The sequence below is a fragment of the Agelaius phoeniceus genome, chromosome 1 (genome assembly GCF_051311805.1).
Source record: "Agelaius phoeniceus isolate bAgePho1 chromosome 1, bAgePho1.hap1, whole genome shotgun sequence".
In the NCBI taxonomy this organism is placed as follows: domain Eukaryota; kingdom Metazoa; phylum Chordata; class Aves; order Passeriformes; family Icteridae; genus Agelaius; species Agelaius phoeniceus.
The window spans coordinates 150989053-151015440 of NC_135265.1; the positions used below are offsets into that span (position 1 = coordinate 150989053).

The 26388-nt window shown below is 41.4% G+C and overlaps 1 protein-coding gene across 2 annotated transcripts in view; it reads left to right on the forward strand.

The window, feature by feature from the left end:
• The window catches only part of DENND3 (DENN domain containing 3), a 31966-nt gene extending 8048 nt beyond the window's left edge, over positions 1–23918 (forward strand). The window contains exons 5-23 of one of the 2 annotated variants that reach the window (XM_077189443.1): positions 4827–4938; positions 6118–6237; positions 7116–7334; positions 7644–7765; positions 8214–8369; positions 10174–10270; positions 11563–11666; positions 11944–12125; positions 13096–13617; positions 14444–14706; positions 15177–15347; positions 15763–15892; positions 16365–16472; positions 17291–17430; positions 18556–18716; positions 19668–19804; positions 19969–20084; positions 20205–20342; positions 22434–23918. In XM_077189443.1, the coding sequence (XP_077045558.1) occupies positions 4827–4938; positions 6118–6237; positions 7116–7334; positions 7644–7765; positions 8214–8369; positions 10174–10270; positions 11563–11666; positions 11944–12125; positions 13096–13617; positions 14444–14706; positions 15177–15347; positions 15763–15892; positions 16365–16472; positions 17291–17430; positions 18556–18716; positions 19668–19804; positions 19969–20084; positions 20205–20342; positions 22434–22634 (3199 nt within the window). In that variant the 3' untranslated portion in view covers positions 22635–23918. The remainder of the gene's footprint in view (positions 1–4826; positions 4939–6117; positions 6238–7115; positions 7335–7643; positions 7766–8213; positions 8370–10173; positions 10271–11562; positions 11667–11943; positions 12126–13095; positions 13618–14443; positions 14707–15176; positions 15348–15762; positions 15893–16364; positions 16473–17290; positions 17431–18555; positions 18717–19667; positions 19805–19968; positions 20085–20204; positions 20343–22433) is intronic. The other variant, XM_054635980.2, reaches the window with a different exon arrangement.
• The last annotated feature ends 2470 nt before the right edge of the window (positions 23919–26388 follow it).

Genomic DNA, 26388 nt, shown 5'->3' on the forward strand with positions numbered 1-26388 from the left:
TAGGATACACTGGTTAGAAACAGTCAAATACTCTGCAGTGTAGATGATGTAAAAGGTAAGTGAATATGGATCTATCTTGTTATAAAGTAATTTCTCTTATTTTGAGGTTACTTTATTGTTAAATTGTTAAGATCTATTTGCATCTATTTTGGATTAAAACCTTCTCAGATCAGGGAATCTGCCTGGCTACATTGGCCATTACAGTGTGTCTTCACTTGCAGACCTGTTGTCCAAAGGTCACTAAATTTTCTTCACTAAATTGCAGTCAAGCTTTCTAGAGTCAGATCTGAATTCAGTTGCAGGTATTTGCTTCTTGTAGATAAGTTGAAAGATGTTGGGGTTCTAGGCTGGAGCTTGAGTGTTCCCCTGTGCTCTGATGATGCTCATATCCCGAGCAGGGGAGCACTCCCTGGGTGCCAGCTGAGGTGCATCCCCAGCCCCTGACCTGGCTCCAGCCCAAATGAGGGCTGAGCACTCACTTCCCAGCCCATGCACCTCTTTATCCCTGTGCTGTGCATTTGGATCTTCTTGGAGCACTGTCTGGCTTTCCCTGGGCTGCATGAAGAGAGCCCTGGAGGAGCAAAGCAGTGCCTTCCTCCTGGGCATCTTAGACATTGGCTCAAAAAGGCTGTGAGATCAGCAATGAGTCACTCTGGCAGCCCTTTTAAGGGCATGTACCTCTGCTCTGTCATTTTTAAAGCATTAGTGAAGGGGTTTAATGTGGAAATGGCACTTCAACATAATGGAAACAGGGTGTGCACGGGTCAGTGTGAAATCAAAAGAAATGTTCAGTGAAATAAAAAGGAAATGTTTGTTTTCCTTTCTCCTTTCCTGCCCAGATCACTCCCCCCTCCCTTTATATTTAAGTGGATAACAATTTAAGTGGATTACATCAGCCCTTGGTATTGCAGGAACTGATTCAGTGCTGCCTTTTAGAAGTCTCAAATCTCAAGTTGCTGCTAATCTGCATATGGAACTCTTCCAGCTGTGACTACAGCTGTGGCCACTGTTTCCATCCAGCTTTTATAGTGGATTCCTGCTGCTTTTCTACTGTCAGCTCAGCCTGTGAGAGGGCTCACCTCACACCAGCTTTGCACTGTGTGGGAAATGGATTCAGTTTGACAGTTACATTGCTCATCAGTGGTTTATGTAGAATATTCATAAATGAGTAATTTCTTCTCTGAAGTGAGACATCTCTGAGCTGGGAGAAGCATTCAATTAGCAAATGGATTTTAAAAGAGCCCACTGAGGGAGAAGTGGGAAAATCTTCAGGACAGCCATGGAAAATTCCAGATGTTGTAAAAGTGTTTCTAGTCCTTGTATCTGTTTAGAGGAGACAGTAATCAGGTAGAATTAACCCCTAGATCTGATCCTGCCTCTGGGTGGGTATTTTAAACTTAATTACTATTTAAACATTATAATTAAACACCTCTGCCTTGATCATATATAGTAGAGTTTGGCACCTATTTAAAGCATTAATGTCCACAGATTTCTCTTTTGAATCTGTACTGGTTTCTGAGAGGAGTTCAGTTGATCAGTACTGTACAATCTGAGCTTCAAGTGATTTGTAAATATGTGAATAATTATAGGGAAGTTCAACAGGACAGTAACCTTCCACGTTAGTCTTGTGTGTTGTCTTGGTCTTTTAACTGGGGAATTTTTCACACAGCTGCACAGCTCTTCCCCTTTTTGCTGTTGCATCTGTGAGATGGGAGTGTGTGTAACTGGAGGGGGGGTGAATGCCTGTGAGAGAGCTGAACTTGGTGTTGGCATTTCCCATGGTGCTGGAAACAACTCATTAGGTTTCCATTAAATTTTATTCTGTTTTTTTTTTTTTTTATTTCCTTTTTCTTGATAGTATGTAATGGCTTATTTCAGAATGTCTATTTCAGAATGTCTGCCCTTCTGATTTTGGTGCTTTGGGTTTTTTTTTTTAGAAAAAGTGTTTCACTGTGCCAGAGTACACTAGGGTGGAGGGGGGGAAGGGGTGGAGAGGTACAGGTTTATCTTATTTTGCTTGTACTACTGAAATGTTTCCATGTGGCATGAAGCAGCTGCTGGGGTGTGTGGCTGTTCTGAATGCAATATAAACAATTGCAGCCAAGACCTCTATGAGATATTTTGAGTGTAGTGCCCTGTACAGCTGCAGATATTCTTGACTTTTTGGGACATTACAAAGCACTGACATTGTGTTTCTGTAAACCAGAAAGGGAGTTACTGTGTGTCATCAGGTGACCAATGGGTTAATATCTAATTAAGTGTTTTTGTTGCTTGAATGCTACTCAGGTAGCAGTCCCTCTTATACTTTACAGATAATAACACCTTCAACAGCATACTTGTATCCTTGGTATGCTGCAGAGCTGTTCTGCAGGATGCTTCAACTGATTCATCATTCTCCAGGCAGGAGTTCTGAAAGCTCTTGCTGGTGGACCTCAAACCACCTATTTCTAGTGTGTAGCCCTTTCATTGTGATACCTAGTGCAAGAATGCTGTTGCTCCTGAAGATCTGATGTTCAAGTAGCATCTAAAGGGGTTCTGCTTCCATCCAGGATGATTTTTTGCAGCAAAAGGTTTCTTTTTCCTCCAGAATTCTGTGCACGGATTATTTTCTTCAGTACCTAAGTGCACAGAATTGCTTATAGGTGAGGTGGTATTTGTTTTCAGTCAGAACAATCATCAAAAGTATTTTTTAATGTAAATATTCTTAGATAAAATTCAGGTTCCTAAACCTTTTCAAGTGGCAGAGTAGAAATCACGACTGAAAACTGAACCAAGCTGAGATGCACAGGCAACATCAAACTATAAATTCAGGTAGGTGCTTTGAACTGCAAGGGAATCTGCAAGCTGTCATCATAGTAATGAAGGTCTGGGTATTCTGTGACATTAATTTTATAACTAATTTCCATAATTCTAGCACTCAGTGCTTCCAAATCCAGAACATTTTATGTGGGGTGTGTCTGCCTTTCTCCAGAGCAAACAGATGTGCACCTAAATGGTTTCACAGCACGGTGGCTGTTGGATTATTCTACATTTTTTGAAAAGGTTCAGTTTAACTTCAGAGGTTTTGGCACTTTGCACATGTAGTATTACTTCAATCTGTTACACTGCATGAAAAGTGAAATATTCCTGGCAGTAATCTCCTGGATGAACTCCTGGATTGGATGGATGAATAGGCTCCATTCAAACAGTAAATCTTCCAACCTGTGTATTCGTCCTTTCAGCTGCCTTGAGAAAAGGTGGGAGTGTGCAAATAGCTGCCAGCACTGAGGCAGTACAAAGGGCCTATTCTGAGCTGCTCTTGCTTTCTGAAACACCTGTCTGTGGACAGTTAATAGCAGTAATGAAAGGTTCATAAACTCCTTAGCTCTCCACTTGAGTGTTTCAGAGATTACTTCATTTATTTCTGCAGACGTTTGCAGTGCAGAGCTGTCAGCTGCTGTTAGGCTGCATTGATGGGGCACCATGTCCTGAACAGGGAGCTCTGTCCTCTCTGTACATCTGCTGCTTTCTCTGTGTTGTGTCTCTTGTCACATTTACTGTCTTGATAAGAGCTTTTTGTCCCAAAGGAAAGGAAAAAAAAGGCAGGTTTGCTTACTTTGTTTGGCCAAATCTTTGGCATCACTAATTGTGACAGAGTATTTATTTAAATGATTGGTTCAACTGTCTGGTTTTCCTTGATAATTATTAAATTCCCCTTTCTCTGCACCCCTGAAGAGCTAATGGACTTTTTAGGAATATTTATGTAACAGCCCAGGGCTTTCTTCAAATAGGAAAATAGTGAATTTAAATATTTCATTTGAAAGGCCAGTAATATATGACAGAATGTATTTATTTTTTTCTGAAATCTAAATGCTGTGCACAAAAAGGGGGCGTGGATCCTTATTTATCTCTTAACCTATTCAGTTGCTTCCTTCCTGAAGAGCAATTGTTCTTCTGCAGGAAACCAGTAAAGCTGCAAACTGAAGTAAAAACCTCCAGGGAGACGATAACTGTATTCAGTTCCTGGTTTCTCTATATATAGATTTGCAGGCCTAGATTTCTGATTTTTTAAATATTTGGGGTTTTTCCTATAAACGTGCAAGTGAATCTTCTATTGAACAAAACACCCTTTGTGACCAGAAATACCTAACCTGGTAATTGTTACATTTCAGAAATGCTGTGGGACTTAGTAGTTTTCAGTCTTGATTGTGTGTATGTTTAAATGTAACAGAATTTATTTAGTGTAATCTATAAACCATGTGACCTTTGTTAGGATAATGCAGTTTAAAAACATTTAGCAGGTTTGCACAAATGTTCTTATTCTTTGTGTGGGCAGGAATGACAGCAAAGAGCAGTGTCCATACAGGCCTAAGCCTTATGCTAAATATGGCTCTTGCTTCACATTCCTCTGCAGTCAAACTCAGATCTACAACCTCTCTTTTCCTCTGGTGCTGTTTTCCATCTCTGAGCTGGTGTCTGATGCTGGGGATGGAGGAGCACCAGGTGTTGCAGCTGTGGGTGTTGGTTCCTCAAGCAGTCTCTGGAAGACACTTGCTGCAGCTACACCTCACACATGGTTTCCTTTGGCCATCAAACCACTGTGCTGTGTCCCCTGATGGATATAATGCAGCAGTATTTTATGCATGGGAGTACAAAAATCTCTGCTTCTGACACAGAAGCATCATTAAAATTTAATGAAGCTGCTGAAGTATCTAATAAATTAGAAATTAATTAGCTGAAATAATAGCTTCATTACTCCTAATAATTTTTTTTAGATTATCAGCAGAAAGAGTTTTTTGTGTTTGCATGTTACTATTGATAAGTAATTTCCTATCATTTAATTACAGCTTACTAGTGCAGCTACGACCTTTGAGGGATTTAGATGTCGAGGAGCACATAAAAGAATTTGCAGCAAAGCTGTTTTTAATCCCCAGCCCCCCACCAGGATCACTCCACTTGGTAATTATTCCTCCTAAATTTCATCATGATTTTAACATTATGTCTTCTAACATACTAATATGCTGTTTTCAATAAACTGGGTGACATTTGTGAGTGTCAGGTCAGAGATTACTTGGTGATGTGAAACTGATGTCAATACCTGTGCTTTAAAAACCAGGCTATGCATTATTAGTAGAGAAAATAACAGTGTGACCAAGGTTCAGGCTGGAGTGATGGCATACCAGCCATGTTCTTTAGTTTTCAACACTCCTCTAGGAAGGTTTTGGCTCATGCCAACTATTTGTGGTGTGAGATGATGCCTGGGAAGGTCTGGGAGCAGCAGAACAGTGTGCAGTGGATGAAATGTTGAGTTGGCTGCTGCCTGGATAAGAGCAAGCTGAGAGGGGAAACTCACATCAACATTTGTATTCAGTGCTGTGTATTTGTTCCTTTCTGACCCTTCCCAAGTCCAGCCAGATGTCAGCTGGGTCAGAGATTTCAGCACACACTCTGTTATCTACTGCAGTGGCTTCTAGGGAAGCAGAACTTCAGCCAAGGGCTCTTCCTTAGCTGCTTTCCTTGACCCTGGGATGAGGGGTTAGGAGGGGAGGAAAAATAGCATAGCTGGAAAATATCTGAGTGATTGGCTAAACCAGCTGTGAGTGCTGAAATGTGCAGCACGTGCAGGACCCGACCCCCAGAGATTTGAGCTGAAGTATCTGAAACTCTGAGAGACCTCATTCCTTTTGGCTTGTTTTATTTTCTTAGCATGACAACTTATGCTCACTTATTTTGTTCATATTTTTTGCTGTTTCCTGTATGAATTTTATCAACAGTTTTGGTTTCCCAGTTGTATCTACAAATATAAAATCAATTATTTTGTTACGCTTATAATAAAGCAAGTTTAATTCTGTCAAAAGACATTTTTAAAAAAAATGTACTGGCCAATCACTCTGTGAGAATGAGGAGACAAGTACATATTAATCTTTCAAACTACTCATTATGTCTTTTAATATTTCCCTCTCTTTTTATTTTACTTTTCTGCAGTATGCAAATACCTGTCTTTTTGCTCTCAATTAGAGTTCATATTTTGTAGTTGGAATTAAAATCCTGAATTAAATGTGCTGTGGGAACATTTTTATTAAGGACTAAACAGAAACCATCTGTTATTTCTGTTTCTATGTTACCTTTATAATACAGGTATTTCACATGAAACCACTTCAAATAATAATTCCTTCACGAGAGGACCCAGACAGTCCAATTATTGACTTGGATCTCCATCTTCCATTGCTGTGTTTCAAGCCAGAGCAGGTGCTGCAGGTAAAATTAATTCATACTTTTAAATGTTTTAGAGATTGACAATATTGGTAATTTGTAGTTTAGGGAAAAAAATCAAGGTGTTTATTTACTCAAAAAACTTTATTAAACCCAGGAATTCAGAATAGTCTTAGTTCTGAATATTAGAGCTATGGTAAAATAAACTATACTTCTTCTTAAGATATTTTGTTATTGATGGACCTGATTAGATTAAAGGATATTACATTTCTTTGCCTGTGGTCTAGAGATAGGTGCTAAATTTCTTATGAATATATTTTAAAATGTAACTACCCAAGCCAATTGACAGATTTTGTTTTGAATTTTCACTACATGCATTTCTACAAGATTTATAATAATTTTTTCATGTTTAAAAAAGCGGCCTGTGGAAAGGATTGATGACAATTGGCACTCTCATACAAATAAGGTGTAAATGGTGTGGAAATACAAAATACAAAAAGCTATTTGCAAAGAATTTTTTTCAGTGCTTCACAGAATCTTACAATAATATTAGCTGGAGTGTCCTTTGTAGGTTTCCTGATCCAATTCCCTGCTCAAAGGCCACCTGTGAAGTTAAGTTAAGGTCATCAGTTTTATCTAAGCCACTTTCTCTAAGAAACCTCCTCAGTCATGAGAGTTGGCAGTTCTGCCTTATTTTTTGGGGGTTTTGCCCAAACATGCATGTTTTGAATAAAAGTATCTCAAATTCTAAATGGTGCTGCTGATGGATCTTGAAATGGACATTATTTCATTTTATAACTGTAAGTTAGCTACTAAGAATGAGAATTTTGACATTGACTCTCACAAACAGATGAAATATTTGCATTTCTAATGTGTTCTAGGTATCTCTTTGCAAACATTTAACATTCTGGCTTTGTTCCCAGATCTTGACCTGTATTTTGACTGAGCAGAGAATCGTTTTCTTCTCTTCTGACTGGGCTCTGCTGACACTCATTGCTGAATGCTTTATGCTCTACCTTCACCCCCTTCAGTGGCAGCACACTTTTGTGCCCATCCTGTCCAGGCAAATGCTGGATTTTGTGATGGCTCCAACATCTTTCCTCATGGGATGTCATATTGACCATTTTGATGAAGTGAGCACGGTATGTTTCACACCATTACCACTCCTGATTTTTACTTGCAGTGCATTTGTCCCCTTCCATATTAGGGAATACTAGATTACTAGGAGTTTTATGTACTGGGATTAGCATCTGTTAAGGCAATTGCATTTATTTTTCTTGAATGGAGTTGTTTATTTATCCATACAATTTTCTACTTGTGGAAAAAATTTCAGTCCTTTTCTGACTTATTTCCTTGATTGAATTAATTGCCTGAGAAGGATGTAAATAAGAAGTAAATATTTTTGCAATAAATGTACAGTCATTCTATTTTTTTTTTTGTTTTGTTAAAAGGAAGGTGAAGATTTAATTCTAATTAATATAGATAATGGAGATATTTCACATTCAAAAATGGTTGAAGAGGAGCTTGAGATTCCAGATGTTCCAGCACAAGCAGCAGAAACTTTCATAAAAAGGTGACAAGATCTTGAAGATGTGTCTGTCTTAGTGCATTAACCATGCTTGATGCTCCAAGTTTTTTATTTTGTATTCTTTATTATTATAATATTATTTCATTCATATAAACCCCACTGTATTTTATAAAAGGGCAAATTGAAAATTTAAATAATTAGCATAGAAGTGGCTTTAAGCAGTCATAATCACCAAATTATTTTGCAACAACTGGAATGCTTGTTTCTTTTTATTATTGATACAGATTATACTCTGAACTTTACAAAGATGACTGAGTGCACTGTGATTTAATTGAGTGAGGCTCCCCAATCTTGTTAGCCTGTCAGCACTTGTAAATCAATCTTGCACTTCTCTAGCTGTAAGATGCATGGCCTAAATTACTTTTTTTTTTTTAAAGGTATGAAAAAATTGTTGGTGTTAGGATGTAAGTTAATAGTTTTCTTCTGTGTGTAGAGTGGAGGGTCTGCAGCTGCACTTTGATCTGGAGCTCTGCCATCTCCGAGCCAGCACAGACCTTGGTGAGCTCCAAACCCGCAGGAGGGTTTGGCAGCAGAAACTGAACATGGATGTGCAGCAAACCATGTTGCAGTTAATTGTTAATATCTTCAGGTAAGTGGGTGTAATATTTTCTATTGTGAGAGCATGTGGTACTGGTTAAGGCACATCAGTGAAAATATTCTCATTTTGTCTTATACTTTATAGATATTTTGTAGAGCTTAGGTTTTGTTAGGGAATATGAGAAGGCAGTCCTGTAGCCTGATGGAATAAAAGTCATTGATGTTTTGATGTATATATACATTGCTCAAATATCTCAGATAAAGCTCTTATGATTTTAAGCTTGTCTTTTGTAGGAAGATTTCAGGAAGAGAAGTGCGGTCCTTGGAGAAGCTTAGGGCCCAGCAGGGATATCAGTAAGTTTTGGTCCCTCTTGTTAGAGGCGCATGAATGCAAACCAGGACAGGGTAGAAGAGCTGAAAGCAGGAACAAGAGTTCAGAACACCTGGGTGTGTTTGGGCTGAGAATGGATGAGATACCTGAAGAATGCAACTCCTGAGAATGAAGGAGGAGCTGTTTAAGCTCAAGGGCAAAGTTTTGGCACAAGAAGGGACAATTGGCCAGGAGCTGGACTCAATGGTCCTTGTAGGTCCCTTCCTGCTCAGGGTATTCCATAATTCTATGGTAAGAAATGTGGGGTAATAGCTGTGTTTGGGACTGGCATTTTAACAATGATGTGGCCTCTTGCTGGATGTGGTTCTTCCCTTTGGATCAGCAGCTGAATTGCTCATGGGAATTCTCCTTGACACTTTCAGTCAGAAGGAGCTGGGTTAGAGTCCAAATACCAGGTGTCTGTTATTGGATCAGCTTAAGGAGAGTTCCTGCAGGTGTCTGGATCCTCCAAAAAGGACAGTAGCTGCTGGGTGTGAGGAATAAAACAGCCTTTACAGATAGCTGATTATGGAAACTGAAATGCATTTATTTCCACAGTAGATTTTGTGGATTTCAGTGTTTGGCAACAGTAATTCCAGACAAAGATGAGGAGAAATGCATTTTTGCTCGTAACAGCTTGAACTCTTTAATGCACTAAACATTTGGCTGAATAAAATGAACACATGCTTTGCTCTCTAAGAGATAATATGTATCACAAAGTGGTTGATTCTTTTACTTTTTTTCTTCTTTCCTTCAAGCTTTTTCTTTGTTCTTTTTTTCAGCCTTGTTCCTTCTATCTCCTAATTCTACCAGCATCCAAGAGTGAAGGAAAGTAACTTTCTGATGCACTTGTTCTATCTTCAGCAAAGCATTGTAGTAATTTTGTGTGTGTGTGAAGGTTCCATGTTTAAAGCAGACAGTGCTAAATTATACAGAATTACATAGAACTATATACTTTCATTGACCATACCTTTTCCTGACCCCATATGGTTGGATAAACTTTAACAAGATGTAGTAAGAACCCTGTTTTTCATGTGCCTGTTACAGATGCAGTGTGATGGGACAATGTGAGGTCAGGTCATGTCTTTCAAATTGCCCATGATAGGTGCACTTGTCTTTTGTGCTCCAGTGGGTTGTGTGTGATTCAGGAACTGTGTATGTAAATGGAATTCCAGGATTGGAGCCTGAATCATGATTTACACAGATGCTCCTTCATGGCTTACTAAGTCTTACCGAGTGTATGTGAGTTTGGCAGCAGATAGACTACCTTACTTGTAAGAATTTGAATTCTTTTTTCTGTGATTCAGTAACACAGACTTGTTCATTAAAACTGATTTTGCCTTCTAATCCTGCAGCACATTTCTATTTTGTCTTCTGATTCCCCAGCATATTTCTAGTAGTACCAATGGGCTGCTGCTATTTCAAAAGTATGACTTGCTTACAAATCTTCAAGCAGATTTATCTATTTATTTATTTTTGTCTCCAGGGAGGTAAAAGACCATCTAAATTATGAACACAGAGTGTTTAACAGTGAAGAATTTCTGAAAACAAGGGCAATAGGAGACCAGCCATTCTACAAAAAGGTAAATTAAGTGCTGTGAATATCTGCTCTTAATAAATTTGTATTTTAGGATTAATGCCAATATCTGGAAATTTGAAGGTAACAAAGTAATAAGTCCTACATGAGAAACAGTATTTGTTGGATAAAGCTTCCAACTGAATATTGTTGCTATGTGCAAACATTCTTAAAAACAAACAGACTAGAAGGAAAATCTTAATATATCCTCAGGAGAGAAATTGATTGGAAATCTTTTTACCAGGATTTCAGATTAATAGAAATAATTAAAATATTTTCAGCAGCAATTTCTAATGCTATAAATGAAATGGTGACAATTTTATGAATTGAAATTTAATATTAGGTAAAAACTCAGATGTACATATTTAAGAAGAACTTTGAGCAGCTGACTCACTTAAATACCAAATAGCAAAGTAGCAGGTTTGCTTTCAAGTAAACCTTAGAAAATAACTCACTATGGAGTAGCTACTAGTGGTGTCTGGAATTATATTAAAATAACTCAAAAAAATCCACTAAAACAGACTAAGATTTGGAATCTCCTGGGCATATAATTGCTGGCAAACTGTGCCACCTACTGGAGGAATACTGGAAATTGGGAATGCTAATGCTTTTGGAGATGCTGTTTTACACTGTGCATTGCACGTGGATTAGTAAGAGGCATTTGAACATTTGTATAATAGACATGTTGTATTGCCTCAAATGTCAGATTTCACCTTGTTAAACTGTGCAGTGATGAGAGGTGGTGGCTTTCCCTCTTTTTAGTTCACACCTGGAAGTTTTTGTTGTGTCCTCTATCCTAAAAGTAGCAATTTGACCTTTTTAGAAAGTTATTTCTGGATGACACCACAATAATTACCTGAGCAGGGAACAATTTTTGGCGTTATCAGAAGAAAAGATGATTCACTTGTCTTTTCAGTATGATGACATAATGTTAATTTAGAGTACTCCCAAATTCTTATTCCAAACCATAGCCAGTACTATCAGCACTTGGCTTAGTAGAAAAGATAATACTAAACTTGTAGCTCTGTTTTGCTCAGTATTTCTCATTTTAGTTTGGTTTCACCTCTTGGAGGGCAGTTTGAGATTACTGTTTGCCACTAAGCAAGTATCATCCAAGTCCAGAAGGTGAATGGAAACTTAACTAGTTTTCTCTTGAAGTTTCCAATCTTTTTATTTTTGTGATTGCTAAATTGAAATGTCTCAGTTTTGCATGGGTAAGGGTAATAAAAATGAGCAAGACATGCTACTAAAAGTGTAAATTTATAAATGATCCACAGTTAACTCCTTTGTGTCTCACAGGTTTTAGAGACCTACATGTTTCACTCTTTCCTTAAAGCTCGTCTGAACAGAAAGATGGATGCTTTTGCTCGGCTTGAGTTGAGTACCCAGTCTGAAGAGGACAGGTAGAGTTTTCTCACTTCTTATTCTGGTTTTGAATCTTTTGATGTTATCAGTGATAAAAGTCCTTTTGTCTCTATTGGTATGAGTTTAGGTCATCTATAAATAAGATAATGATTTGTTGCTAACTCATTTAATTATGATTATTGTTAAAGGGTTACATGAACAGCTGTTGAAATTGTAGATTTAATACTATTATACAAAAAAGAAAAAAAAACAGGCAGTAATTTAGTGTCTATATGTGAGTTCTGAACCTAGTGTGTGTTGTTTTTTTTCCCTCAGGTTAGATTTGATGTTTCCCACCCCCAGAAGGCTGACGATAGAGAAAATGGCCTCCAAGCGCGTGAGCGCCGCGCGCAAGGCCAGCCGGCGCATGGTGATCAGCATGCCCAACCTGCAGGACATCAAACTGCCAGAGGGCCCCTCCAGGAACTCCTCACTGCGAAGAGTGGAACGAGGTGTTGGTAAGGGGACACTGGGATGGACCAAGACTCTGCTGTTGTCTTTTGGGGTGACATCACTGAGTAATTTGAGGAATGTTTGAAGGAGCTGGGGCTGTTTAGCCTGGAGAAGAGGAGGCTCAGAGGTGACCTTATTGCTCTCTACAACTTCCTGAAGGGAGGTTGTGCACAGGTGGGGTTGGTCTCTTCCACCAGGCAGCACTGACAGAACAAGAGGACAGAGTCTCAAGCTACGTCAGGGAAGGTCTAGGTTGGATATTAGGAACAAATTTTTCACCAAAAGAATTAATAAAGTACCTGGAATGCTCTTCCCAGGGAGATGGTAGAATCACCATCTCTGGAGGTGTTTAAAGAAAGACTGGACATGGCACTTGGTGCTCTAGTCTAGTTGAGGTGTTAGGGCATAGGTTGGACTTGATGATCTTAGAGGTCTCTTCCAACCTCATTATTCTGTGATTCTGTAATTGTCACAGAAACACTGTCAGCCCCTGGGAAGAAATGATGGGCTGAGTCACTTTGAGCTGGGGCCTGTCTGTGCTTCCCCTGGCTTGTGAAGTCAGTCTGTATCCTGCTGGAAGTTTTGCTAGGCCACAGAAGAGTGACTGGTCCCAGTGGGATTGATATTGGAGAATTGATTTCTGAGTCCTCACCCACCTTATGTCCAGTTCTCTATTACCTTTAATTTAAACACAAACTTAAACTTAACACAGTTTAGAAAGAACTCCATGGGTTTTTTTTTCCTTTTTTCTTTAACGTTTCCAGAATTGATTTTATCTGATTAGGGAATATTCTCATAATAGGGGCAATAGATACAGAAATGTATTTGTGTCCCTAGCACAGCTTAATCCTTCCTGTTTCTTGTAATTGCTGTGATGAGGATTCTGTTTGTTGTTTGTAGTATTGCTGATTGTGAAGATATTTACACTTCTGCTCCTTTCCCTGATCAATGTACTCTCTTGGTGTTTATTTCTAGCTATGAGAACACCCTCCAAATCCATCACCACATTCAAAATCCCTGAAATTCATTTTCCTCTGCTGTTCCAGTGTGTTCACTCCTATTACACAGACTTCTTCAACCACCTCAGCAAAGCTATCAGTGCCTTACCCCCCGAGAACTCTGCCTTGCTGGCAAGGTACTTCTACCTCCGGGGCCTTGTTAGCTTGATGCAAGGAAAACTACTAAATGCACTTTCTGACTTTCAGAACCTAGAAAAAACAGACTTAAGAATTTTCCCTACTGATCTTGTAAGAAAAATAGTGGAGACCCTGCCTCGCTCGGAGCGCTTGCAGGCAGACCGCAAACCTGAGCTCAAGAGGCTGATAAGTCGAGTGATGGAAAAACAAAGGGAAGTTCTGAAAATGGATGACCATGTAAAACATTTTGAATTGCCAAAAACACACATGCAGCTGGATGACTTTGTGAAGAGAATTCAGGAGTCTGGGATTGTCAGGGATATAGACACCATCCACCGGTTATTCGATGCCCTGACAGTAGGTGAGTATGAGGTTGTTGAGGTTTTTTTGGTTGTTATTATTTAGCATTGTCACTTGAAAAAGGGAGATTTACTCAAGCTCTTAGTGTTGGTTGGTCTGTCAGTGCCCTGGGAGAGCTGAGCCCCTTGTGCCTGACCAGTCTGTCAGTGTTCCATTGTGGAAACCCTTCACTGAGCAGCTGCTGCAGGGAGGAGGGTCCCCTGCCAAACAGAGAGACCCCTCCTGGGTGTCCTTTACCCACTGCCAGCATCCTTGCAGGACTCACATTAACAGCTTAAAGAAGAACACTCTCTTAGCAAAATTATCAGAGGTTAAAGTCTGAGAATTGCTGGTTGTAATATTTGACTGCAAAAATGCATTTAAAGCAATATATTAATTCAAAGCTTTGTATGGACAAGCTCTAATCTCCAGTAAGAGCCAGGTGGAAATAATGATTCAGTGTGCCTAGAGTATGATTGTTACCAAGTAGGTGATCCTATAGGGAGAAGACAGGTTCAGCCCTGTTGACTGATCCCAGAATTTATGTGGAGTCTTCTCTAACTTCTCCCCATTCTTAACTCACTTTTATACTATTCCTTTATATTTAGGCGGAGCTGGAGTGACTTTAGTCACACATTTTACTCAGTGAGGGATGGTTGTACCTTGGTGGGGATATACCAGGATAGTGCCTGAGATAACCTTGGGATAGGGACATGTGCCTAAAATGTCTATACTTATATGCACAATAAAGAGGCACAATTTGACAGTTACTGTCTTTCTAAACACATCTTCCTGTACAAATCTGTGTAATAGTTTCTCACACTAAAGGGGTTTTAAAATTCTTTTAGGACAGCAGAAACAAATTGATCCTGAAACATTCCGAGATTTCTACAACTACTGGAAAGAAACTGAAGCAGAAGCTCAAGAGGTGAATCTGCCACCAGCAGTAACTGAGCATCTAGATAAAAATGAATGTGTGTACAAGTTATCCTGCTCAGTTAAAACCAACTATGGTGTGGGGAAAATAGCTCTGACCCAGAAGCGCCTGTTCCTGCTGACTGAGGGAGGCCGTCCTGGCTATGTCCCAATTGCTGCTTTCAGGGATATAGAGGTGAGCATCAACTTCCTCTCCTCTGGCATGCCTGGGATATAGGTTATGTCCCATTCTGCAGAGTGAGCTGGCTCTCAACATAAGGATTCAGTAAGGAGAGTAGGAAACAGTGCTGAAGTCACTATGAGAGTGATTAGGTAAAATTCTGGGGGTTTGGACCAAAAATTTCATGACTGAACATCAAGAGGTTGTATCTTCAGAGAAATGGATGTGGAGTAGATAAGTTTAATAACATGAGCATTAAATGTGCTCATGTGGCTGAGGTATCAGTGGGTCACCTTATATCCACTGTGGAGCTAAGGCTGTATGATGATTAAACTTATTTTCATAAATCCAGCTCTGCTTAATTGGATGTATGGACAACTGAAATAATTAGCTGTAATTAGAAAAAGCTGCCCTGTGGGCTGAGTGCTGAATCATCTGTTATTTGGGTACATTCTCTTTGTTTTCTCTTTCCTGTAACTTTCCAGGAAGTTAAGAGCACAACTATAGCTTTCCTTCTTTTGAGAATACCTACTCTGAGGATTAAAACATTATCTAAAAAAGAAGTCTTTGAAGCCAACCTTAAAACTGAGTGTGATCTCTGGTACCTGATAGTGAAAGAAATGTGGGCTGGAAAGAAAATGGCATATGATCACAAGGTATAAATATGGGGATTTGTAACCAAATAATACGAAGAATATGCTGTCTGTCTCTATTCTAAATAATTCATGCACTAGTCTTAGAATTTTATGGTGCTTCTCTCCCATGAAGAAAAATCCAGCTTGGAAATGGGTATTCATCCTATGTCTGCTTTTTGTTTTTGTTTGCACATCCTGTATCAAGGTTGTGTCAGATCTGAAGTATTCCTGTAATAACACTGGCTTCTGACTCCCTGCTCCAGGACCTGGCTTGGAACATGGGATGTGGGAGTGGGGTCTGCCAGCAAGTGGCAGGAATTGTGCTGCAATCCTGCCTGGTGCTTGTGCTAAGCATGACAAGTGTTGTGATTTTGAGCATGGTGTCTTGTAAGAATAATGAGCAATAGATAAACTACAATATGACTTCTGTTTTTAGGATCCTCAGTATATTCAGCAAGCACTGACAAATGTTCTCCTGATGGATGCTGTGGTTGGTGCCCTGCAGTCCTCCAAAAGCATCTATGCAGCCTCTAAACTGTCTTATTTTGACAGGATGAAAAATGAAGGTCAGTCACAGCAATGCTGCAAAGCCTGTTGGTGTTGCATCATCTCCTTCTGCTCTTTCAGTGTGTATGTTTTCAAACTGGTTATGTTTAGAAATACAAAAAGACATTAGCCTGATTGCACTTTGACAAATGCAATTTATTTAATAGTAAGTAGAAAGTTTAGGGGTTTTAGGGATTTTTTTTTTTTTATTCTCCCTGACTTTTTTTTTCTTTTTGTTTGGTTAGGTTTTGGTTTTTGCTTCTGTCTCCGTCTTGGATGCTGTGTTTTTGTCTTGGTTTTTTAGACTCCTTGGGTGGTGGATGTCTCTGCTACCAGAATTCATACAAATGGTGTTTGGGCTCTCAGCTAAAGCTAGAGGGAAAGAAAAGTGAGAAATGTGAATGAATGGTGTAGAATTGATATCTCATAAGAATTGGAGTTCTGTTTCAGGCTTAAATGTGCGCTTCATTCCCTTCTAAAAATATATTTTAGTGCCTATGATGGTCCCCAAAACAACTTCAGAGACACTAAAGCACAAGATCAACCCCTCAGCTGGTGAGACATTTCCACAGGCAATAGATGTCTTGCTTTATACTCCAGGTAAGGTGATGTGTTGCTCTCTCTAGATTAGCCCAGCTTTAATTAGCCTATAAAGCACATTATCTTAGAACACCTGGTATTATGCCTGCCTGATGTGTTCACATTCTGACATGGATTGGTTGTGTGTTGAATACTAAACCAGAAAAAATAATTTAAAAAGAACAGTAATGTTGCACATTAAGATACTCCAAGGCATAGTTTTCACTGTCTTAATTTGCCTTTCTCTGCACATGTGCCTTATCACAGACTTCAATTCTGTGTTAATGGGCTGATTTCTCATTAAGATTTCTGGCTCACTTACTGAGCCAGGTGGATGGATGGATGATGCTCCCCCATTGATCAATATTCATTTGTTGGGTTTTTATTTTTCAGTAGAGGCCTGGGAGGGAGTTAGTTTGAACAACAGTGCAAAGAACATTGTAGAGGCTGTTGGTTTCAGTGATGCTTTTCTTTCTTTCTTCATACTATGAGAGGCTTTGGTGGAGTAGACAAGAGTGAGTGAATTTATTAGTTGTATTTATAGGGCTTAAAAGCCTTACTGCAGTCTCAGTGAGCTCAGCTCTTAGTCATCAATGAAAGAGATTATCTCTGCTCTGAGTGTCTTTGGAGTGTAAGATTAAATCATTGGGTGAACTCAGCAAACAGATGATAACAAGCACAATGCATTGTGAGAACTGTGTCAGTCAATAACTGATGATGCAAATTCCAGAAGATGCATTTCATTACAAACCTGCTCTGCCTAATAATGCCTTTCCCACTGGTCTCCAAAAATATTATGTTTTCTTTGACTTCTCTCATCTTCTCTGCTTTATTTCTAGGGCATCTTGACCCTTCAGAAAGACTGGACAATGCTCATCCAAAACTCTGGTGTGCTTTAAATGAGGGGAAGGTTGTGGTCTTTGATGCCTCTACCTGGTCTATCCAGCAACACTGCTTCAAAATGGGCCGCTCTAAACTGGTGAGACTGGCACAGGATCACAGCTCCTGCTGCAGCTGGGTGTGCTTTTGTTGCTGTAACCCCAAATCACATCATTCCTTAAAAGTTGTTGGGTTGTTTGGGCTTCAGTTAACCTGGAAAAGTGAACATTTTTGAGAAAAGCAGGAAGGAGGCTAAATGGATGAATAGTAAAATAAGTCAATGTGGTGAGAAGTGATGGATTGGATTTAGGAGGGGCCTGATGGGTTCCTGGGGCAGGAAAGCAGGGTTGAAATGGTTGAAGAGAAAGAATAAAAGACAATTAACCAAAAGAGAAGGGGAATCCTAGGAACAGATAAAAATTCACCCATACTGAAGGACTGGAGATTGGGAAGAGGTGTAAGGAAACCAGGTAGAGGCTATTGAAAGAGAGAGAGAGCTCTGAAACAAAGTGTCTGAACTAGCAGGTGAAAGGGAGTGGTTTGTGAAAGACAGCCTGAAAGAGTAATTCTGTGAAAAGGGAATCTGAACTAGGCATGCAACCTGGGAAAAGGGATTGGACTTGTCACTTGTGTGAAAGATAAAAAAGATTGCTGTGGATGAGTGTGAGAGAGAGTCAGAAAGGGAGGGGTAAAGCTGATGGTGAAGAGCTGGGCAGAGGAAAGATGGATTTCCAGAAGAGTCAGATACCTAAAAGAAGATAAAAAAAGTTGCAAGTGATGGCTGGAGGGAGGTAAAGGAAGAATGTGTGATGGAGGGGAAGGACATTCAAGAGACAGCAGAGGAGACAGTATTTTCTTGAACACTACTTTTGGATGAACTAGGAAGTGTGGCTACTTTGGACAGTTTGATTGGCTTCAATCCAGAGGAAAGGAGCACACAAACCTCCCTAGTTCCCCTGATGCCCCCTGTAACTTCTACTTTGTTTGGGCAGGAAGCACAACTTTAGCCAGTCCCTAAGATAAATTATAAATCCTATTTACTGAAGGATAAACTTTGCAAAGAGATCTGTCCTCTCACTATTTATGGAGTAGAGCAAAGGATAAAACACTGGAGAGCCAAGTCTGCATCTCCTACAGTGATCATCTGAATACAGCCTTTTCCTTGTTACATTAAAGACTGATTTCTCTCCTAGGCTTTATTTAACCCTGAGCTTTTTCTCCCCAGACTTGCATGGTCATGGTGGAACAGAGTCAAGTGTGGATTGGTTCTCAGGACTCCATTATTTACATCATCAACACCCACAGTATGTCTTGTAATAAACAACTGAATGATCATCGCTCTGACGTTACAGACATCGTTGTGGAGAAGAAGAATGGAACACCCAGGTAGATCTAATTTGATTTTCCTAGATGTTGAAAGAATTTCTTGCTTTAAATGGGAGGGTTTATCCTGCTGATAAAGTCTTCATTTAGCTCATTTTTGTAGTTCCCATATTGTGTATGTCAACTGAGAATTTCCTTTTTAAATAAAGAACACTGTGTAGTTTGGAACAAAGAGGATAAAGGAGTGAATGCTCTTCTGGATGAAGATGAGAACAGCCAGGAAGTGGCAGCATCCAGTGAAGAGCTGATACAGATGCAGTTTAAAGACCACTTCACTTTTGCTTTGATCACATCATTGACTACATGTTTACAGCAAGCTTCTGGATTTTTCCTGCCTGTTTATAAAAAAAAAAATACAATTATTGTTCTGTTCAGGCAAAATGCTTTTGATCTTTTGGTAGCACTGAAAAGAGTGTTGGCTGAAGGTCTTAAGCTGCTGTCTTCCCATGGGAAAAGCAGCTCCAGGGTCAATAGGTCTGCCAGTGGTGCAGCAGATGTGACTGGGTTTCAGGAAGAATTTAAGTCTTGTTGGACCCTTCTGAAAAAGGTTTGCTCATTCTAAACAACAAATGTTAAAGGTAAAAAGAAAAGAGATAGTATAATTTGTTTTCTCAGGTGCAGTAGCAAATAAGAACAGTTTGAGATATTTTTGTTCTAACTCAAGAGAAAATCCATCAGGCAACATTGTTCAGAGGAATTATAGGGAATGTTTTGTTGTGCTCTACTCCTCATGCATAATGTCATGTGCTCTCATTCTGTGAGCTCTGAGTTAGCCTGCAGTGTTTCTAGTTGATACAGAGTTTGTAAAGGATAATACTGAAGATAACTTAAAAATTAACATTAATTTGGATTACTGTAAAATTGGTTATTTTGCAAGTAAGTCTCTTTTGTGTGTGCACTCTTTTCTGAACATGAATGCACACTATACTTCTTAATTTTTTTAATCTGTGCCAGCAGTGAAGCATATTCCAGCAGTTTAGATGGAATGGTGATTGCTTGGAACATCAGCACTCTCAAAGTGAACCGTGTCTGTCAGCTGCCCTACCAAAATCTCACCTCTATGAAGCTTCATAATGACCAACTGTGGTGCTGTAAGTGCCTTCCTCAAACTGTAATAATTACAAAAATCATCTTCACATAAAGAAACAAGACAGTTGTTGGATATTCCATTTTATTTTGCTGTTTTTTCATCCATGTTTTGTAGAGAGGGAAGAAGTGGGCATGTGTTACTAACTTTATATGTTTAATATTGAAGGTACCAGAAGTTGCATTCTTGTAGTGTCAACTCAGGAGTTTCAAGCGCAGATGAAAATCGAGCACCACCTGAAGGATGTCTGTTCCTCTTTCCTTGGCTTCCAGCTCTTTCCAGAGGTATTGCACTTACTCTGGTGATGCAGTTTAATGGAGGCAGGGCCATGTGGCATTACAAACCCTGGTAATTTGGATACATTTTCTGTCAGCAGTGCTTAAATGTATCTTTCTTTACTTTAGAGAGATGAAGTGTGGGCCTCTTACTCGGGGAGTAGTGACCTGTACATTTGGAACACCAAAGACCTTTCAAGTACACCTCAAAAGATTCATCTTCAGGATTGCTCTGAGATTACTTGTATGATAAGAGTTAAAAATCAGGTGAGAGACATCTGGGCTGTTTTTTGCCTCTTGTGGATTTCTGTACTGAAGTTTTGTTTGTTTGCAGCTGTCATGGGCTGTCATTGCTTCCTCACTGGGTGGGTGCATATGTACATGAGGTTTGGAATGTTGATTCCTCTTTGAAATCAGAGAAGCTAAAGACTGCCTAACACAAATGGCTGTTGCAGGTGTACCCCAAAATGCATGGCAAGCAAAAGCCCTCATCAGTAGTTAAATGTCTGGTGACATTTATTAGCCATTGACATTTCCAGGGAACTGTAGAAATGGAAAGTTTAGGTCCTTTGATATTTTATCTCAGTGCTCCTCAGACTAAGCCTTGAAAAAAGGTTACCAGACAAACAACAAATGCCAATTAATTGGCCTGTTTTTGTAGATGACCTTTTCCTTGAATAGTTACCACATTTCTAACTCAGGACAGACCAAAGGAGCCAGTGGATTCCTGCCTTGGCATCTTGTGTCCATGTCACTATTGGCCTCTGTGTACCTGCTTTTATGTGGGACCAGGAGCTGTGCAAGTGATTGTAGTTGTGCTACCACAGGGGCCCATTCAAGGTTACTTTGCAAATAAATAGCTAATGTATATCTACTGGGAAAACACCTTTTGGAATCCTCTTCTCACATTTTCCCTCCTTCCTTCCTCAAAATTTTTTTTTTTAATGGAATAGGGAGATTTTCTCTGTATTCAGCCTCTGGTTGGACTTTTGTACTAAAATGGAAAATCATTTTAGGATATTCTTTCCCAAGGCAGAGATTGATATATTTAACCTCTGTTTCAAGGGAGTGAAAGGATTGTTTGGAACCCCCCAAGGCATTAAGCTCTTTTTTGTTCTACTGAAGAACTTTGTTCCTTTTTCTTTTCTTCTTTAAGTAATTTATGAATAAGTTAAACAATGCTGAGCCCAGTACTGACCCTTGGGGGACACCTCTAGTGACAGGCTCCAAGTAGACCCTGTGCCACCACTCACACTCCTGTTCCCTCTACACAGCAATGAGTTATGGAGAGGGAACTTGCAGCCTGGTAAAGGCTCACAACATCATTGGTGGGGCTGTCAGTCACAGGCTTTAATTAAAAACAAGCCATTGTTTTCTGTAAGAAACTGGAGAGAAACCCAGCTGCATGCTGTGTCTGTCTGAAATAGGATGTGTTCTGTCTGGCACCTTGGCCTATGTCTTTTATTACCTATTATTTGACCCAATCTCTGTGGCTGTGATTTCATTTTGAACTTGCTGGTGCCACAGTTCCCTGGAGAGCAGCAGGTTCATGAATTTCACTTCCAGCCCTGTACAGAGAAGTACTTTCTTCTCAGTGAAACAGAACAATTTCTAGTTCCCACATGTCCCTGACTTCCTTAATTTCAGGTGGAACAGTGGTTCTACATTCAGCTTATCTGCTCTTCTGTTAGTTCAAAAACCTTTTGTAAAGGCTTCTTAGCTTAGGAGTCTTGGCTTTTCCATCTTCCCTGTGAGGGTGGTGAGGCCCTGGCACAGATTGCCCAGAGAAGCTGTGGCTGACCCATCCCATTCATGGATGGAGCCCTGAGCATCCTGGTCTCATGGAAGCTGTCCCTGACTGTGGCAGGGGATTGAAATGAGATCTTTAAAGTCCCCTTCAACCCAAGCCACTTTCTGATCTTTGCTCATATGACCCCAGGACACAGCTACTCCTTTCTCTTGGCAGTTTTAGTTGCTCTTCCCTGGATTTCCTCTGCTCTTGTAGTTTGGGCACACTGTGCCTTAGACAGGGGTGAGGGAGAGCAGCCCCAGTGCAGGCACAATCAGCAGCTGAATATTCCAGTGTGGGGCACAGGGGATTTCCTGAACTGAGGGGAGCAGAGACAACCTCCAGGAGCCCTCAACTCATGCTACAACAGTTGAGGAAACTTGGAGGTGGCCAGAAGCAATGGTGGCCAAGCCCCTTATTTATACTGAGAAGGAAATTTTCAGTGTTCCCCTTTTCCAGCCAAGCATGAGGGAACCTTCACTGTACCAATGTGCCACATAAACCTCCTTGACTGTGTCCTGGACTGAAATGTGAAATAGTAAAAATGTGGGTTTGTTTTGTTCCCCCAGCTGTGGGTTGGCAGCAGTGGGAAGCTGCAGGGCAAGAACAAAGGGAGGATCTACGTGGTCAGTGCTGAGAGGAAGAGTGTGGAGAAGGAGCTGCTTGGTCACGGCGACGCGGTGAAGGCGCTGTGCTCGGCCGAGGACAGGTACGTCCTCAGCGGCTCGGGGAAGGAAGAAGGGAAGATTGCCATCTGGAAGGCTGGATAGCCACATTATTGCAGATGTGTCTGCCTCCTCTGGGGAGAGGCAAGGACCTGGGACTGTGTTTACTTTAGCATTTTGCAGCTACTTCAACCACCTGCCAGTGTTATTGTCTTGTATTTATTGGGTTTCCATCCCTGCGTTGTAGAAAATGGAAATGGAAACAAATCTTCCCTCACACCTTGTCCTGCTCCTGCACATTTGGTAAAGGAACAGAAATGGGAGAAGACAGGACACTGTCCTCCAACTGGACATGAGGTGGTGTGGAGGGTTGGGGTTACCTGCTGGGCTGGTCACATTGGGAACACCAGAGCCAGCTCAGTAATTCCATGGGAGCTCTCTCTCAGCAGTGCAAGGTTGATTAAAAAAAGGATTTCATGATGTCTTTACAGCCTGTTATAGGTGGAAAAGGGCACTGAAAGGAAAAAACCAAGTGCACTTGGACTTGCAGGGTTGTCACTGTGATCATCTTCCTGAGCTCAGAGCTGTAGGTGGGCAGTGTCCCTTACCCCTGGGGGGATTTCTGGGGCTGTTGTGTTTAAAATGCAGGCACAGGTAGGCTCTCCCCACAGCACTGAAAGCTCCTCCAGCTGAAACAATGTATTTCCAATGAATATTTTTTTTTAATGTATTTTTTCTTTGAAAGCAATGCACAGCACTTGGCATTCGGAACAGTTTGTGAAACTGATTTTTTTTTAAACTGAAGCATTAATTTATTTAATTCCTGTATATATTATACTTGCTTTTGGAAGTACCTCTCAGTCTCTGTGCAGACCAACCTCTGCCCCTCCTCCTTTCAGTTCTTGTTCCTGCAATCAGAGGAACTGCTGTTATTTTGGGTAGAACCTGCTTTATTTTTAAGTTCTGCACAGACCTAAAACCTCTCCTCAAACCCTGGAGCAAGCACCAGGAGCTGCAGCCTGGAAGAGTCTCCAGAGCAGCATTCCCTGCTTGGTGCCTGATGCACAGTGGTTTTTTCACTGGTGACATTTGTCTGCAGATAAATCTGTGCAGAATAACTTTATCTGCATCAGTGCAGAGTGGAAAACAGTGTCTAAAAGACTGTAAATAAAAGGACAAAATGGGCTGCTACTTTTCTTAATAAATATAAACCAGTGTAGGGCTAAATAGAAGGATATAAACGACTGGAAAATATTATGACTAGAAATTTTATGACTCTGTATAATATTTCTGCTGATAAAAGTTTTTATCATATCATGGCAACAGAAATTTTACTTTTTTTAGCTTTTATATCAATTTAAGAATATTAAACACTATATTGATACTCTGGCCTCTGTACTTTGTTTGTTTTCCCGTTGATACTCGAGAATGATGATTTTAGCACTGACTTGCTCTTCTCTGTGTGCTGTAACAAATAATTACCTGGGGTTTTTTCTCTGCTTGTTCTCCTTTCTGAAACAGCTTCTGCTGTAACATGTCCCCTTTTGAGCCCCATATCTGTGACTTCCAGGTTCCTTCTTTCCTTCCCTGGCATGGTCAGGCTGCTTGGGGTAATTACAGGAATTAAATACTGAATTTACTGAACACACAAGGGCTGTTAATGAACTTTCCCTGGCTGCAGAAATGAACCAGCTGTACCAACCTGCTGCCCACCTGTAGCTGTCTTTATTGATTTTCATTCCTGGCATACTCTTTAGACCTGCTTTTGTCTTCTTAGCTGTTTTTTAGGTGCTCACTGACCATCTCAACTTTGCTCCAGGATTTCAGCTGTGGGAATAGACCTGCAGTCACAGCACTGTGAGGTTCTGTTCTGTTTTCAGTAGTTTCAGGTACTTCCCGTGGGTCCTTGGTGGTGGGAAGGCATCTCTGAGCTCCTCAGAGCTGCTTTTTTCCCCTCTGCCAGTGAGAGCTTGGCCAGGTGTGGTTGTCTCTGTGAGTCACTGTCTCCCAGAGAAGGGACCAAGGGAGCAGGAGCTGCCCCTGGCAGGAGAAGGGAGGCTGTGAGTGACTGGGCTCAGCACTCCCCCATCCCTCCCTGGCTCTAAGGCTGTGCTGCTGTTGGGCTTGGTCAGCCTCTGTCTGAGACTCTGAGTCCAGCTGGTGCCCCCATCCCCTTCCCATCTCTCTCAGGGAAATGTTGCCTGTTTCTTGGAAACCTCAAGGTTAATGTTTGTTCAGCTCCTTTTTGCTGTTTTTTTTTTTTTTGGCCTGGTCTCCCAACCTGAAAAACCTGAGAGGAGCAGAGAGACCTGCCAGGAGCCCACAGTGCTCTTGGTCCTATGGTCCAGTTTTTGGAGGCACTGTGTAGAGCAGGGAGTTGGATTCAATGATCCATATAAGTCACTTCCAAACTGAGCCGTTCTGTGATTCTTTGGTTAAACCAAGGGATGGCAGTGTCTGCTTCCAGAAATAACCCAGCTGTGGAGATGGGAGCTGCTTGGAAATCCAGGCTGTTGTGTGATCTCCCCAAAAGGGCCATGCAGGGAGGGAGGAAACAGCCCCTTCCTCTGCTTTCCAGCCTGTGCTTACAGGCTGCTGGGGGGTTTAAAGGGACCAGGCCCCATTCTCCTTCAGTGCCAGCTGAGTCCTTTTGGAGGCAAGTGGAACTAAGCCCCATCTTCACCCCCTGATGTGCATTCCTTACCTGTCTGCATCCATTTCATCTGCCACTGTAACCTGCAGGATTCCTCCTGGCATATTGCTTCCCTCTCCATGGTGAGTTCTCTGGTGTCTTGGCACAGGTCCCCTGCTCTCAGAGGCAGTGGGTGCCACCCCAGCTCTCAGGACAGGGACACTGCTGCACAAATGCACAGAATGCTACCACCAGCCACCCTTGTCCCCAGGATTTGGGCCACTGGTCTGCTGAAACTCATCTCTGGCCCTGCTGGGTGGCTGCCCCAAGCCCCTTTTTGAGATCTGAAGGGTTGCCCAGCACATGGGACCCCAGTGTGGGGGGTGTGGGATGTCACCTAGAAGATGGTAACATCCCACAGGCACAGCCTGTGTCCCCAGTGAGCTCTGTGTGCAGGGAGTGTTCCACAGCCAGGCTGCCACTGCTGCAGGGTCTGCAAACGCACGAGGTTTCACCTGGGGATGGACATGGGGAGTGTGGGGACATGGGGACAATGTGCCACCCCTGCCCCCCAGGATGGGAGATACCCCAGCTGCTGCAGAGCCTGGAGAATGCAGGGACTGGTCCCACTGGGGCAGACTGGGCTGGGGGAGGTACAATACTGGTTTTTGGTTGGTCTTGGTCCAGATTGGGAAGTTGAGGCAGTGCTGGAGCAGCTCTTCTCCAGGCTGTTCTGAACCACTGCAAGGCCACTGTGGGTTATTCTGTAATGAGCAACAGCTCAGGGGCTGACCCAGATCCACTGTCCTCACCCCTACCACAGCACAGTCCAGCCAGCCCAGACCCAGCACTCTGCTCCAGCCTAAGCAGGGACCTCCTTCTCTTGGATAAGGATCACAGAGTCCCAGGGCCAGGGATGAGTCACATCCCCTGAGCAGAGCAGGGGGATCACCTAAAGGAACAACAGATTGCAAGAGTTTCTGCTTCTTGTCCCTCTTTCCAGGCCTCATCCTGCCATGGTGTTGGAAGGGATCAAGAAGGTTTCCCCTCGTCCTACACATGGCACAGGGCCCCTTCACTTGTCAGTGTGCCAGGAGAAGACAGGGAGGCAGGAAATTCCCTTGCACCTAATCCCTCCCTCACTTTGGGCTCTCCAGGTACAGGTGTCCCTCAAGGTGAGGCAAAGTAGGACCAGGAGGGGAGGGAAGTAGCTACTAGGAAGCAACT